Source organism: Nylanderia fulva, unplaced genomic scaffold (genome assembly GCF_048542155.1).
Source record: "Nylanderia fulva isolate GAGA-0341 unplaced genomic scaffold, ASM4854215v1 Scaffold47, whole genome shotgun sequence".
Taxonomy (NCBI): domain Eukaryota; kingdom Metazoa; phylum Arthropoda; class Insecta; order Hymenoptera; family Formicidae; genus Nylanderia; species Nylanderia fulva.
The window spans coordinates 1,257,755-1,274,516 of NW_028190554.1; the positions used below are offsets into that span (position 1 = coordinate 1,257,755).

General features: G+C 35.3%; 2 protein-coding genes across 2 annotated transcripts in view; one reads left to right on the plus strand and one right to left on the minus strand.

Moving 5' to 3' along the window:
* Nucleotides 1-50: 50 nt before the first annotated feature.
* LOC114942198 (uncharacterized) lies at nt 51-2,303 on the plus strand (the record flags this gene model as incomplete). Its single annotated transcript, XM_085486692.1, has 6 exons — nt 51-138; nt 239-254; nt 345-545; nt 625-813; nt 908-1,090; nt 1,173-2,303. Coding segments are annotated over 6 exons (945 nt in total), but the record flags the coding sequence as incomplete, so codon positions are not given.
* Nucleotides 1,841-16,762, minus strand: part of kst (spectrin beta chain, non-erythrocytic 5 kst) — a 55,654-nt gene continuing 40,732 nt past the window's right edge. The window contains 22 exon segments of the mRNA XM_085486720.1: nt 1,841-4,472; nt 4,770-4,801; nt 5,310-5,384; nt 5,499-5,645; nt 5,814-6,291; nt 6,466-6,743; nt 6,832-7,062; nt 7,253-7,353; nt 7,454-7,680; nt 7,817-8,899; nt 9,361-9,729; nt 9,884-10,360; nt 10,362-10,828; nt 10,831-11,617; nt 12,067-12,351; nt 12,460-12,803; nt 12,878-13,103; nt 13,105-13,479; nt 14,371-14,571; nt 14,643-15,048; nt 15,547-15,600; nt 15,928-16,370. Coding sequence (XP_085342846.1) covers nt 4,227-4,472; nt 4,770-4,801; nt 5,310-5,384; nt 5,499-5,645; nt 5,814-6,291; nt 6,466-6,743; nt 6,832-7,062; nt 7,253-7,353; nt 7,454-7,680; nt 7,817-8,899; nt 9,361-9,729; nt 9,884-10,360; nt 10,362-10,828; nt 10,831-11,617; nt 12,067-12,351; nt 12,460-12,803; nt 12,878-13,103; nt 13,105-13,479; nt 14,371-14,571; nt 14,643-15,048; nt 15,547-15,600; nt 15,928-16,370 — 7,332 coding nt within the window. The 3' untranslated portion in view covers nt 1,841-4,226.

Consider the following 16,762-nt stretch of genomic DNA (forward strand, 5'->3'; position numbering starts at 1 on the left):
AGATCGACCTATTATTCGTCCATTTTTCGGCGGTAATTCAAATAAAATAAATTGTTTACTTGTATCATGGGCCATCTGTGAGCGGAGCTATCAGCGTCAGCTGTTCGCGTCTTCTACTAAATGACATAACGATATGGCGTAAATATAGATTTTATAAGTTTATTTTGTCTAAAATATATACAAAATAAAAAAATGTCTTATTGTTGCATTTGCAAATCGCATTCTGGCTCTCATGAAGATATTACATTTCATAAGTAAATATATTATTTTGAATTGTGGAACAAAAATGGTTTAGACTTAAATCTACAATGTATATGTATAATAATAGAAATATGTTTTTCAAGCATACCACGGTCACAAGAATTCAAAGAAAAATGGATTGCTGTGATCGGAAGAAATGTTTCTAAACACAGCAAAGTGTGCAGTGATCATTTTGAACCACATTTTTTTCACTATAAAATCAATAAACATGGTAACATTCAAAGACATTTAATAATAGGAGCAATTCCTACAGTAGAAAAATGCCACGATTTAGACGATCCAAGGTAAGTTTATCATAAGCTATTTATCTGATAAAATTCTGGAATAACATATATTTCATTATAAAAAAATTATTATCATTAGTGAATTGATCAACGAAGTTTCGTCAACAAATGAAAACTCTTCAGACTCTTGTGAATCAGAATCAGAACTAGTAAATATCTCCAATAATAAAAATCCAGCAGTCCAATACTGCAAAGTAATTAAAGATGTTTTATTTCCTGAGCCTCTATTTAATGCGGACAATAGTGAGAACGATTCAATATCAACAAGGTAAGTCACAACATATAGTAAGAAAAGTATGTATACTTTATCTGATAAAATTTTGAAATATTATTTTATTATAAAAAAAAATTATTATTATTAGGGAATTGGTCAACGAAGTTTTGCCAACAAATGAAAAGTCAGACTCTTGTGAATCACAATCAGTAAATATCTCCAATAATGAAAATTCAGCAGTCCAACACTGCAGAATTACTAAAGATGTTTCATCTCCTGGTCCTCTATATGATGCAGACAATAGTCAGGACAAACATTTAATGTCAACAAAGTAAATTGTAACATGTAGTAAGAAAAATATGTACAATTTCTTAACAGCAGCATCATTTTCATATTTCTTTTTATTTTTACAGAAAAAGAAAACGACCTGCAGACAAAGCTGCCACATGCAATAAGGTACGAACTGTCAAATTTCTTGGAGATTTTTGCCCTGAAGATTTTACTTCGCCCGAATGCTATAATGTAGTTAGGAAATATCTAAAAAAACACAATACTCGAATAAATAGTCTCCAAAAGCAAGTTAAGCGACTAACAAAGAGAGTCGAAAACTATAAAGATTTGCTGTCACAGTTACGTAACAAGGATCTTCTGTCAAATAATGCTATCGATGATCCGGAATAAGGTAGAGTAGGTTTATGATATCTTGATTGACCTAGTAGCTTTTCTCTAAACTTAAAGGTTTCATGAATGTTTGTACTACTAATAATTTATTGATATATTAATGTATTCAATATCTTTAAAAGTATGAGTCAAAAGTTAGCCTGATTTCACCCGAACAAAAGTTTTATGGAGTATAAATCTTCAAGTTGCTCATCCAGAGAAATCCCTGAAGTAATATTTACTGCGAATTATTTTTTTGTAAATCATTATTTAAAAATGTTTCAATCAATGTTAGGAATTATTTCATATATAATTGTATATAATTTAATTTCTTTGAACTATAATTAAAATTGAATGTATTATAAATCACTCCAAAAATGAATCCCTTTTGAGTATGTAAGCTATATGTAATAAGCCATCATTATTTTTTACGTTAACGTCATATATTTTTTGTGATATTTTTGTAATTACCATAATTTACATTGTACACACACATACACACACTGCCCATCATTAATTCGTTCTATTTTCCTAGCAAGTTTATATAGGATATATTTCATACAAAACTAGAACAGGAGATGAAAATAGCCAAAATCCGAAGTGCTACAAGCTTCCATTACATGATCGCTCGAAATAATTTGAAATTTATTACGATTTCGGCGCAGTAGAATCCGTGTATATTGAGCAAACAGGTCGTAAAACATGCTTTTCTCAATACAAAAAAATTAATGATTGACACATGATTTGTTTTAATTTTTAACTAGAGATTAGTGATATTATTAAGAATATTACATATTAATTTATATATATTTATATAAAAGTTTTATATCAATTTTTTTATATGTATAAAATGTAAGATGTTTCATTAAATATGTAATTTTCAATTATTCTATTTATATATATATATAAAACAGTTTGTGTACCTTCGAATATTTACCTAATTAATGATTGAAAATAAAAAATGTTCAAATTTTTTTAAAAATAAATAATAAAATTATTAAATAAATAATAGAATAAAATTAAATAAAAATTAATTGCTTTCATAAATACATATGCAAAGAATTTACTTTTATTTTTTTTTTTAGTTTAAATTTTAACTTTGGATTTTATAAATAAATACGTGCATTTGATTTTTTTGTTTATATGATATTATATTTTGACCTTCTTTCTCTCTATAACTACATATGGGCTGATGATAGGCCTGCATAGTATACAATTTCTATATTGTATTAAATATACTTTACATTTTCGTAACATCACCATTATCGTAAAAATGGTATAACGTTCAAGAATATATTTTTTCTTCATCAAAAATACGGCGACATATCTATGAAATTTAATACAATATAAGATCATTGGTCCCACATATATGGTATATGGGTCTACAAATATATATATTTGCAATATATATTATATATGACATCTACAACTTAAACATTATACGCTCTTCTGACATTTTAACGTCTCTACTGGTAATTTTTAACTTTAACTTAAAAAGAAAAAAAGGAAAGGGATAATTTCTCTTTCTCTCTTTCTTTTTTTCTCTCCGAAAACAGAAGTCATCCTACACTTTGTTCTCAAAGTCAGGTACATCTCAAATAAACTCGGTAATCTGTGATCTCTGTTTTCGTGCAATTTAAATACAATTTTTTATATTACAAAACGTCGCTATTTGTTGGGATATATTCTTAAAGGCCTTCAGTTCAACAATTTTATCATTACAATGTATCAAAAACTGCAGAAAATTCATCATTAGTAGATCCGAAACTAAAGTTAAATATAAAAAATAATGAATTTATAATATATATGAAATTAATATATTTGTATAATTTTACTAATTATATGTATTTGTTCTTTTTAATTTAATAATTGAAAATTTTCAGCTGTTATAATCTCTAAAAATGTTGTTTGTACATACGTGTAAAATTTTCTTTACTCTCTATTAATATACATATATAAACGTATATTGTAATAGTACATGCATATATACATATATCCATATATGTATATATATACATATATATACATATACATATATATAAATGCATATATACATATATATAAATAAAAAGAGAGTAGTTGTGTACATTTTTATACTATTTTCAATTAATATATAATTAATAGCATATGTAAAAAATTATAATTAATAAATTTGTAAATTTTTTAAAAAATTTCTAATTATTAATATAATTGAAATACAGTATGTATCAACTAATCTTTAGAATTATAACAGTTGATATAATTTTAAATTTTATGAATATTTTAATAAGATTAACAAAATCAAGAATTAAATATTCTTGAATAAATGTTGATTCGCAACATTGTCCAAGGATTCGAATAACGAAAAACTTCATATTTTCGAAGAACATACAAATTTTATGAAAAATATTTTACCTTCTAATTATTTCCAAATTATAAATTTATAATTCAGAATTTATTTCTTAATTAATCATCAATTATGATTTTGATTGAAAATATTGATATATAATATTGGAAAATTTGTGTTAATGATTCAAATCCGGAATTATTGGAATATATCAAATTAAAATTATCGGGATAAGAGCATATATATATAAAATTGCTATAAAATTTACAAGAAATAAGTTACTATCAATGTACTGCTTAGCAAAAATATGCCATAGTAGTATTAAAAATCCCAATGATATTTTCAAGGAACTTCGTCGTTTATTTTATACGAGAAAGATCGCACTTTTTGCATTACGTTTAAGTAAGTAATAACTCGTATGAAATGACTACAAAGATCGTAGTTACATAAATGCGCTTCGAAGGAGCTTTTGGAATCAGCGTTACGATTGAGAAGGTTTTTTACGTCTTCCGAATAAATTGCTCAACACGGAACTTCGTTTGTAATCGCGATCTTTGCGACTGCCGCCTGAGCTTTGCTCGCTTTCCGATCCGCTTTCTGAGGTTCTTCTCACGCCATCCACCACTGTGATATTTGAGGGAGACGTTTGCGGAGCTGCTGGCGGAGCGACGTAAGGCGGCAACGAGGTCGGTCTACTGGTGTAGGTGTTATTTTGTTGCTGCATACCCTAAAAAAAAATGCGAATTTATTATTCAGATTTGTAAACGAAAGACTGATAAATTTAAACTTAAAACACAAGAAGTCACTAAGCAATCACTTGTTTATAAATGTTATATAGCTATTTTTGTAACTTAATTTAAATAAAGTATAATTTTTTTATCAATATTCTTTATAAATCATCTATTTTAAAAGAAATTTATGAAAATAATGATAATTATGATCTCATCTCACATAGTAAATATAGAAATTATTTTTAATTGTTCACTCAATTTTAAGTGTTTAATTTATTTTAAAAGAAACTTACTTGTCTAATATTTACTGGTACATTCCCGTATGCTGTAACAAAAAAGAAAAGATACAATTAATAAAAATTATTTCAACAAATTGACATCACAAATTGATGCAACATTTGCATTCAGCTATATTGTTATTATATACTAAACAGCTATTTACAATTGTTATTGCTGATCATGTGAATTATAGAGTTAGAAAATCAAAGTGCAGATACTAACGCAGAATGCAATATTAAATTATATAATTTTTTTAAAGTGCTTATAAACAAGTAGCAAAAATCTGTTAATATTTTATAATAAAAGATATAGATGGCTATGTGTTTCGGTTAAAGATACATGTATATAAATGTGTAATTGATCATTTTTATACATTGCTTTAGTATGTTACATTCCTGGCCAAGCATTTTGGTAGATAAAAAATATACTTTTTCTCATAAAAATACGGATAAGTGATAAAAAACAAAGTGTCAATATAAATATATAAAATGGTTGCATGCGACTTTTTCACATTCAATCTTTCTGCGCATCATCGAATGTGAGTAATGACTGACCAAGATGCTGAGGAATGTTCCACTGAGTCATTCTAGTCGGCGGAGGGGCACTCAATGGCAATGGAGGTGCTAATTCTATAAAATGATGATGAATGTTCACGTGTCCATGAATATCAGTAGAGAATCTTCCTAAATCTCTTGAGAGAATATCTTTCAAATTACGTATACTATCTGTATAATAATATGTACCTTGATGTTGCGGAGGAAGATCCACGCTACTTTGTCTATGCCATGTTGTTGGCTCATTTGATGAATACTGGCCAGATCCATTATGATTTAACGTTGCACTGCGTTGTTGATAAACAGGTCTTCCTTGTTGCATATGGTGTTCCACATCTAGAAAACATTTTTTTTTAATATTAATATATAAAAAATTACAGGAGGAAATAAATTATAACGTGTGCAAAAAGACATTAGATTATTAGAGACAAAAAAATAAGTGATACGTGCAAAGTAAAAATTTAAAAAAAATTTTTTAATTATACGCTACATTAATTAGCGTACCATTGCGCCTATATTGCATCATATTTTCTGAACTCGGTGTTCTCATGGGAATAGGTGGAGGAGCTCCTCGCGGCGGTATGGGTGGTTTATCGGTTTCCAGCATCGCGGAATTGTGTTGATACTGATCCCGCTGAGCCGCCAGCTGTTCCTGATGCATCAATTGTTGTTGCGCAAGCAGTTGCTGTTGCCTATGCATCTGCAGAAACTCAGTTTGAGTCTGCGGCTCGGATCTCTGCGACGCGAGGAATGCATCGGCATTCTGCGCGTCGTTGCGTCGTTGCTGATTCTGCCGATGGGTCTGCAGGAACTCTATCTGCACGTTGCTCGATGAGTGATGCTGATTCGACGACGTGGGATCACGCCTGATTACAGAGTTCTTGCGTTCCATCTCCGGTGTAGAAACGCGACTACTTCCGGTCGACACGTTGTCGTCCACGTGATCCAGTGCCGAGCTTTGCAGCCTTTCCAAACCTTCTTGCTGCATTTGAATTTAAGAGATTAGAAAATCTGAATTATTTTGCAATAAGATAATAAAAAAAGAAATAATAAAAAATGCAAAAATAATTGTAGACAAGATTAAAATAATAATTATAAAAATAATACTCCAGAAAAATTCATATATAAAAATATAAATTAATTTTTCTTCGCAAACCTTCTGAGACTCGTCGTAGCTTAAGAGCTGCAGACTCGGTGGTAGTTTCGCGTGGAACGAAATTTTGTTAACCCAGTCTTCCATCTCCTGCTGACTCGGAGCTAAGAATAAAAATTCCGAGCCGTCCGTACACTTCAATCGGAACACGTTCTTCTTCTTCGTGTAATCTTCCGCTTTTTCGCACACGGCATTGAAAATCGTTATCGGAGCAGTAGCGGCTTTGCTCAACGAGAAATCTTCCACGTCCTTGAAGAAGCACAGCAGTTGCCCGCATAGTACTGCATCGACCGAGAAATAAAAATATGTTTGTAAAACGAAAAGCTTTACGCTTCCATCTATTAAATTTTATAAATAATTAAGTTGTACCGGTGTAATATTGTTTCCACGATCGAACTGCTGCTTTTTTGCCGGCGCTCTGAAGCTCGTGCTTTCGTTCGAGAAAACCTTGAATTTCGACCGGCCGCAACGCGTCCATATTCTCCATTCGTTGCAGTTTTCTGAAACTTTGCGTTCTTCGTCTAGTCGTGAAGCTCGGGGTCCGTTTTGGCTTCTTCGTATCCACTTTCATGCTTTCGGCTCTCTTGATATCCGAAGTTGCTAAAGAAATTTTAATAGAAACGTATATTAATAAATAATAAAACCATTTATTTTATTTATTATTGTATTTTTTATTATTATTATATAATATAATATATATTATATTTTATAATGTAATAATATATTACATAATTATATTTTATATTTAATTATTATATTTTTTCGATCTTTCCTCATAAAAATGACATACCTCGTCTTAATTTTTCGCCAAATACGTGCGATAAACCATGAGATTTCTGAGGTATCGCGGGTTCTGCTGTTTCGGAAGTAGCACCCTTCAGCGGAGCTGATCTGATAGATACAGACAACAGAGCATTTGTTAAAATATTAAATTATTTCAGCTATTTCATTATAATATTTAATCTTGAATAAAATTGTAATTTTTACTTACATATTCACAGATTCGTGTTCGTCGACAGATCCATTAATCTCATCGTGTTGAGCGCGATGAGAATTGTCTAACAATCGCCTACGTTCCCCTTCGCGTTTTCGCTCTTCGGTTATCCTCTGTATCTCTTTACGCTTTCGTTCCGCAATTCGTTCACGTTCCGCACGTTCTTTTTCCGCTTGGCGCGCGGCCATTTCCGCTTCTTGCTGTTTCCGGAAGGCTTCTTCCAGCTGAAAGTAAATTAATAACATTAGATAGATACATATTATAAAAGTCATTAGTAATAATTGCTAACAATCTCTTTTCTTTTTATTTTCACCGTATTATCTTCATATTATCTTCATATCATCATATTAGCAAACATACCATTGTTGTTCGCTTGAGCGCGCTGAATCTTTCTTCCTGCGCTTCTATGGTCTTCTCGAAATCCTCGTGTTTCCTGATCAACTCCTCCACTTGCGAGATACTCTCTCCAAATTTATCGTCGTACAACATCGGTTCCCTGTTGACTATCCAGTTTTCCAAAATTTCGGCGTCCCTCTTGAACAGCTGCGTATCCAAGTTCTGCTCGTAAATAAGTTTCCGTTGCTGCCACGTGTCCTTCAAGATCTGTTGACGCTGTTGCAGTGCCGATATCTTATCCTCGATCTCTTTCCCGAGAAAATGTCCCTGTTCGATCAGCTTCTGCCCGATCCGGTAAAACTTGTCGAAGGCCTCCTCGCGAGTGTCGATCTCCGACTTGTACTCGTTGTGCCTGGAGATCAGCGCCTCAGCGCCGGGAACGTCGCGCGCCAATTCCGGCGCCGTGACCTTGGCCACCATTTCGTTTATCCAGGATATCAGCTCCCTGTACTCGCCCAGATAGGCTTGCAGCTGTTCGGCTTGCGCGAGTTTGCTTCGTCTCTGAGCCGCCTTCTCCAACAGTTCGGTCCACGCCGCTTCGGCCTCCTGGTGCTTCACATCAATGTGTACACGCGCGTCTGGGAAGAGCTCGATCAATCTCGAGGCCTCCTCCGTCAGAGACTCCACTTGCTCCTTCACGGCCGCGAGATCGGTCTCGAATCCCTGATGCTTCCTCACCAGAGCCTGAATCGTCTCCAGGTCGTGGCCGTAACCATCCGAGCTAAGGGCCACCTCTTTCTCCTGTATCCAAGAGATGGTCTCGTCGGCCGTTCTGTCGAACATGTGAACCTGTTTGGCGCCCGCCAGCGCGTCTTGCCGAGCGTGCGCCAATTCCTTCAAGTCTTCCCACTGCTGCTTCGTTTCTTCGATCTTAAGAGATATCTTGCTCTTCTCGGGATTGTTTTGCTCTATCAATCTCTGTCCTTCGTCAAGTACAGCCGACACCCGGCTTTCGCTTGTCGTCAATCCGGATAAGAAATTGTCGAATATCTGAATCAGCAGTTCCACGTGTTCCACGTCACGGCCGTAGTCTTCCGATGCAGCAACCTGGTCATATTTTATATTAGTTTAATAATTATGTATACAAGATGTTTTGTTTTATTTTTAATAATTAAATATCTCGATATCATTTAATTTTAGAACAAAATGTTTCAAATAAAAATGACTCAACCTTGGCTAATTGTTTAAGTCATGTAAAGATCACTTTTAATTTCTTAAATAAATCCATCATTTTTTATATAACTCGATTCCTCACAATATTCTGCATAAGAAGTTATAAGGGTAGGATGATCAAAAAGTGAATAGTTTATGAGATTTTTTATCCTATTCTTTACTAACTTTTTATGCAGAATATTGTTGAAGATTTGTGTAAAAAAATATAGTAGTTCCATATGTATAATTAAAATATCTTTAATAATTATATTTTAATATTAATTATGAATATAAATGTTTGGTGCGTATACATATAATTATATAATTAGCTTATTAAAAATTATCTTTGAATTTACCGTTGTTTGGTCCCCGATCCATTCGATCACTTCGTCCGCCTGTCTGATAAATTTGTAAAACTTTTCGCTCTCTGATAATCTTTGCAATCGATATTCTTTCAATTTCTGCAATTCTTTGAACTTGAATTCGATATCGGCCTGTTTCTGAGCGATATTCTTGCTGTCAAAGTGATGCCGCTCGACCAGACCGTGTGATAGCTTCTTTAGGTTGTCAATTGTGCTTTCGAAACCGGACAAGTCACGTTCGATACCTTCTAGTTTCTTTAACAGAGACTGCACGGAATCTTCGTCCTTGCCGTAATCAGTTGACGTTAATTGCGGGTGTTTTTCTCTAATCCACTGCTCAGCTTCCGTGGCTTCAGCATAAAACTGTACATAAAATGCAAATTTTTTAATTTATATTGTATATAAAAATCATGCATTTTTCTCTATGATTATCAAATCTTCAAATTATCTATGCATTACTTATCATTTAATAACACTATGATTTTCAACATTATCATAAAGGTACATTTAATCTTACCGTTTGCGATTCCACGGCATCGAGTAATCTCAGTTTTCTGACGCTCGCCAGATCTCTGAGATGCGATAACTCCTCTTGCAGCTTTTTAATTAATTGTTCAATCTTGTCTCCCGCAAAGTGTCCACTTCGAATCATCACGGTTGCTCTGCTAACCAAAGAAGCTACTACAGGTTCTCTGGACAATAATTCTCCTTCCAAAGCTTGATGCTTTTTTTGCAATCGCTTCACGGTAGTAAGAGAACTTCCGAGATCATTGCTCGCGGCTAATGGTTCCTTCTCTGACAGCCAGTGTAACTCGTCCTCGACGTCTCTTGCAAACTGGTGCAACAACTTTGCGTCTTCCAAGTTGTCCCTGCGTATCTGCATCGGCTCCTGGAGACTGTGATACCTGTTTATCGTGACTGATGCTCGCTCCTGAATCTCGTCGCGCATGAAGTGAGCCGACTTCTGGAAGCTAGCGGCTGTCTCTTTGATGGACTTCGCACGCCTCGTTATGACCGAGCACGTCGTTCTCCAAATTGGTATGTCTCTTCAGCAGATTCGCCACGCTCGAAAGATCTTTTCCGTGATCCTCCGACTGCAACTGGGTCTCCACCTCGTCCATCCACGTCTCGAATTCGTCTAAACTACGGCCGAACAACAAGGCCTGATACGCGTCGTTCAGTCGGTTCTTCTTCAATTCGCTGGTGCCTTGCAGATGGTTCCATTCTGCGTCCAGCTCGTCCAACCGTTCCTGTATGTCCTTCGAGGCGTAGTGGTTTTCCTCGATGAGCGCCTCACCCTCGTTGGCCACTGATAAGATTCTCGCCTTGTTCGCCATCAATTCACTCTCAAACGCGATATGCTTCTGTATTTTGCTCTGCAGGTTTGAGGAATCTCTATAATTTTCATCGCTCGCTACCTGTTGCTTCTGGTGCAGCCAACCTTCCACTTCGTATATGTTCTGAGGAACTGGTGCAGATGATGACTCTCTAAAAGTTTCTTCCTTCTGGCCGTCGCACTATTCTTTAGCTTGTCCCGTCTGGCGCAAACGGAAGCAATTCGCTGCTTTATTATACCTGAGTCCGCATGTTCGCGCGATAGTATGTCATTGGCGAACTTTTCGAGCTCGTCGATACGTCCCAGTTGAGACATCAGCATCTTCTCGAACTCCTCGTGCTTACGCAGCAGTGTCTCTACTCCCGATAGGGATTCGCCAAGATCCTCATTATTGAGGAACGCTTCCTTCGTCGCCAGCCAGCTATCAGCTTGATCGGCTTGCTCCTTGAACAGTTGCAACTGGTGCGCTTGCGTCAATTTCTGTCTACGATCATCCCAGGCATTTCCCAATGTCTGTCTGAGTTCTTTCAAATGCTCGAGATTATCCTTGATATCTTCATTGATCGATAGAAGCTTCTGACCATGTTCCTTCAGACCTTTAAATGCATCTTGTCGACCGTCGATTTCCGCTTTCCTCTCTTGATGCAGTTCTAATAAAGCCTCAGCTTCGGATATGGTACTCGGTGGTTCGGATTCGTCCATGCGTTTGATAGTATCGGCCACCCAAATGTCCAATTCGTGCAGATCAGCTTGGAACTTGTGCAATGTATAAGCTTGATTTAAAGCATCGCGTCGATGTCGAGTGAGACGTTGTAGATCGTCCCAATTAGATTCCAGTTCGGACAGTATTCCATTTATTTCGGATGCCTTGTCCGGATATTTGTGCGACAACTTTCGTGACTCTGCCTTATGCTCCTAAAAAAATATATAAAATGAATTTAAAATATAAAATGTTATTTGTACTTAAAATTATGTTTATATAAATGTACTTGGAATTATTACAATTAATCATACTTTAATGTACACGCAAACTATATTCACACATATAATATATATATAAATAATAGTTTTAAAATTAATAATAAAATTAAATTAAATTAAATTAAATTAAATAAATAATATTGTAATAATTTTTTTGTTTAAATAGAAAGATTGAGCTTTAAAGAGATAAAATGTATATGCAGTTATTATTATTAATATCCAATGTATGTATTATAAACTATGTAATTATTGCACATAAATTTATTATTTTTTATATTTTTAATTAATAAATTTATTAATTATTAGTATTCATTTAAATTATTCCATATATAATTATTAATTTTAAAATAAAATAATTTATAGAACATTAATTCTTGACTCACTTTTAATTTCCCTTCTATTGCCGTCATATCTCGCTCCATAGCCTCTTGTTTTCTTTGTAGTTGTTCGACAGCTGGTAGATCTTTTCCTGTATCGCTCGTATTCATGGCCACTGATTTTTCAATAACTCTTTGGTTTGTATCATCTATATCCCGATTAAATAGATGGATCTCTAATGCACCTGCTAATGTTTCACGGTACATACTCAGCGCACCTTGCAAACCTTTCCATTTATTGTTAAAGTTATCGCGCCGCTGCTGAATTGCTTTTGATTCGTTATCGCGACCCTGTTGATCAAAACAGCAAAAACGTTTTTCAGTAATAAAATTTACGTTTTAATTAATGTACTATAATAAAAATGTATTTAAAAAATTTTTTAAATTAAAAAATTTTACCTGTTTTATAAGTTTATCCGCCAAAGCATTAATAGTTTTTATTCTGGAATCGTCCACTCGCATATCGCTGTCCACATCATCGAGTTTTCTCTGAAGGCTCAAGCAGTGCTCGTAATCCTTTCCGGTATCGCCGGCTTGGACCATCATTTCCTTGTCTCTGATCCAGGCCTCGATCTTCTCCACTTGATTATTAAATTCCAAGATATCTTGAGCCTCCTCCAAACCTCTACCTCGATTTCCAGATTCCAACAGCAATTTCCGCCAGGACGTATGCAAATTTTCCAATTGTTGATGAATTTCCACGCTAGCCGGATGCTTTCGCGCTAGCAACGTCTCTCCTTTTGCTGTTTTAAATAAATTTATTATCAATCCGATGTATGTAAGCGGAAAAATTACAACTTATTTATCAATCAATTACCTTTAATCTCTTCGATTCTGCTTTGATTTGCCGCCAGTTCCGCCTGGAATGCTTGATGTTTCTGCAATTTCTTGATTTTGTCTTCCAAACTGGAGACCTCGCCTTTTGACGCTTCCGCTTCCAATTTCTTCTGCTTCTCGCCGATCCAAGATTCTGCCTCACCCACATCTCTGACAAATTGCGCGTGCAGTAGACTGGCCTCCAACTTTTTTCTTCGCACGTCGCACTAAGTCTCGGATTTTTCCACGTCTTTGAATGACCTCGTTCAATCGCCGGGCGATTGTCGACGAATCGAAATGATTTTGCGCCAAAAGTTTGTTTCCATGTTCTTGCAGCGCAGTTAGTTTTTCTTCGTGGGTAACCAACAATTTTTCAAACTCGTTGTGTTTCTTCATCTGCGCGTCTACCTCCTCGACGGAGATCCCGAAGTTGTCGCCGCTCAGCGCAGCCTCCTGAGTGCTGGATAAAGTGTCGAGCTGTTTGGCGTCTCGTAAAAAGAAGTGCAAGTCGATCAATTGATCCAAATGCACTTTTTTCTGCTGCCAAGCAGTGTGCAACTTCTGTCGCTCGTCCAAGAGTTGATTGCATTTTTCTTCGACATCCTGAAAGATATATCGTCGTGATTAACGGATACTGGACTTATTATCAGTGATCAGTCTCATGTGCGGATATGTTTCATCGCGTTTTCACATGTGTACAGGGTTTGTCCGGAAAGTAATGCGTCGCATTTTTTTGTGACGCGACTATACATCGCAGAGCGATGGGACCGGTTGGGGAGGAAGGGGGGTACCCTTAGCTTTCCAACGGTAGGTCGCTCAATTGTTTCCATGCGCTTGGAGGGTTAGGACGGCTTATTCTGTGAACCTCTGCTTAGTGGTCGCGTCGAACTTGTGATGGAGAGAACGATAGAGCAACGCTATGCGATAAAGTTATATTACGGCCTACCTGACCCGGATCGGTGTGGCAACGGTGCCGCAGCCGCCCTACAGTCCCGACTTGGCCCCGGCGGACTTTTTTTTATTTCCTCGGCTGAAAAGGGAGCTCAAAGGACAACAGCTCGAGTCGGTTGACAACGTACAAGCTACTTCGACGGCCTCCCTGAACAGCATCCCAGTCAAGGAGTTCCAGAAATCTTATGACGCATGGAAATCGCGTTGGCAAAAATGTATTGACGCAGAAGGGTCATACTTCGAACAATTTTAAGTTGTTTTACCTATGCGATCAATAAATTCTTTTTTAAAAAAATGCGACGCATTACTTTCCGGACAAACCCTTATATATTTTTTGGAAAATCTGTTAGATCTAAAATATAAGTACTCAAACTTAAATTTGGACAGTTTACAATTTACAGAAAAAAGTTTGAAATTTTTAATAAGAAAATGTACAGATATCTTGTGCAGTTTATAAATCTTTCTTTAACCAGCTAATGACTGAAAGGCGGGGAGTCCCGCAATCCTTAAAAACAAGATAAGACATAGATTTATTAAACTTACTATAGCGGCATAGTGACCAGTTTGCACCATGGCCTCGCCTAGATCGAGTACCGAACTGAAATTTTCCTCGCGCGCTTCGATTTCTCCTTTCAGAGCATCGTGTTCCGCCTTCAAAGTCTGCGCGCTGGCCGCGTCTCGGACCTTTTCCTCCGTCGACATCGTAGCGCGTAATCCAGCTGCCCAATTCATCAAGTCTCTAGCCTGGATAAGTTTTACGTTAGAAACAATGTACACCATTAAGCATAAACAGAAGATAATAATAAGAAGCATACCTGAGCGTGGAATCGTTGCAGGTCGCAGCTAGCCTGCAACTGATCCCTTCGATGAGCGGATCTATTCTTTAATTCCTCCCAATGAATAACGACGATTCGTTGCTGCTGATCGATGTGCGTCGCGTTGTTGCCTGGATAATGAGCTTGTAATCTGGACGCATCCTCGACTAGAACTTGCAATTGAGCCTCCAGTGCGACTAGATCATTCTCGAAGCCTTCATGACGTCTAATCAACGCCAAAACGGAATTCAAATCGCGACCCAGATCCTCTGGCAAAGCAGCCTCCTTTTCCTGTATTCGTGAGAGCGCTTCAGCCACATCGCGATGAAACCGATGAATCTCGCCTGCTGCTTGCAATCGCTGTTCACGATTTTGAATGAGACCTAAGAGATGTTGCCATGATTCCCTAAACAAGAGTAAATTAGAAATTATTAATTTTGTATTACCTTTTTTGAAAATTATATACATTTTTTAATTTGGAGTAGTTTTGACAGCTATCAGCTGATTTCTGTCAAAAAGTATTAATCGCGGATAAGGTACTATAACATATTATTTACATATCACTATTTAAATATTCTTAACATATTACTTTAAAATTTAATTAGCAAATTAACGTTTTAATAAACTGATTAAACTGATTAAAAAATATTATTCAAGTTTAAATAAATTTTATATTATTTTTATAAAAATATTCTATTTAATATAAAATTGAAAAATGACGTTAAAAAGTAGAAAGAAAAACCAAGAAGTAAAATATGCAGAGTTTAGGGATATAAAAATTGCAAAGTTCCAAAAATTTGCACGCAGAAGCATATATGTATAAACATATGTATAAACTTTGAATTATTTTATGTATGATATAATTTGTGCATCTGAGTTCCGCAACCAAGCAAAGTGTACTCACTTCATTACTGTATGTTGTTTTTCTACTTGAAATACCGGATCGTCTTCGTCCGATCTGCATAGATTATGTACATAGGAAGAATATTAGTGAGACCCAACACCGAGAAAAATAGAAATAGATTTTTTTATATTAAAATATAGTTACCGTTATTAATGTAGATGAATTATATATACAAAAGATACAAAAGAGAGAAAGAGAAAGAGATATTTTAGATGCCAATATTATATTATATATATGTATATATAATTTATATACCAATTATGTCATCTTGTTAATTTATTTCGTGCAAATAAGGTGATACTAATGTTTTATAAAAGTAATAAAGAAAGTTTTAAAGTAGCAGAAATAAAGATAAAAATTTTGATCAACCCAGAAACTTACCCTAATTGTTCTTGACGTTTTTCGATGTCCTGGATGTAAGGACTTTCGTTCGCGATCAGTTTTCTGGCCAATTCTTCGCACTGATTGAATCTCTCGGAGCCTGCCTCTATTCGATGTTTGAAGTCGTTGAATTTCGCTTGTAACAATAACAGATGCTCGTAATCTTGGCCGTAGTCCTCCGACGCGGCCGTCTGTTCTTGTTCCTTGATCCACTGCTCCAACTCTCTGCTCTCCAGGAAATATTCATGGCGATACATGCTCTCCATTAAACGTTGCTGCCTCACGGTAGCTAGTCGCTGCAGAGCGCGCATTTGTTGAACGATCGCTTGCTGCTTGTTGGCTATTGCTTTACTATCAGGATGCTTCGAATTTATCATCGCAGAAGCGGTGTGACCCATTTCTGTCACGATGCCATTGTATGTGTCCAATTCAAGTTCAACAGCCTGTAGATATAAATCAGAATTTTTCATATAATATTTTATTCAATTAGTTGTAATAATATAAACAATATTAATATATAATTAAATTAAGAGTTTAACTAGGCTCTGTAATATATAAATATAAATTTAACATATATAAGATAGGCAATAAGAGCCAAATCGCGGATGACAGTGCGTTATTCTAAACGAAACTAAATTTTTTCGTTAGAATTAAATACCTGTGCACAAGGCACCAAATTTTTACTTGGACACGGCCAAGATATAAAATTGGAATAATCTCTACAAGAGATTTTTAATTCCATGTATCCCCTATTCCCCCTAAAGAAATAAAGTGCGAGAGAAAAATATAGATCCGAACGGGTTCGATTCCCGATTCTGCGACTTTCGGATCTATA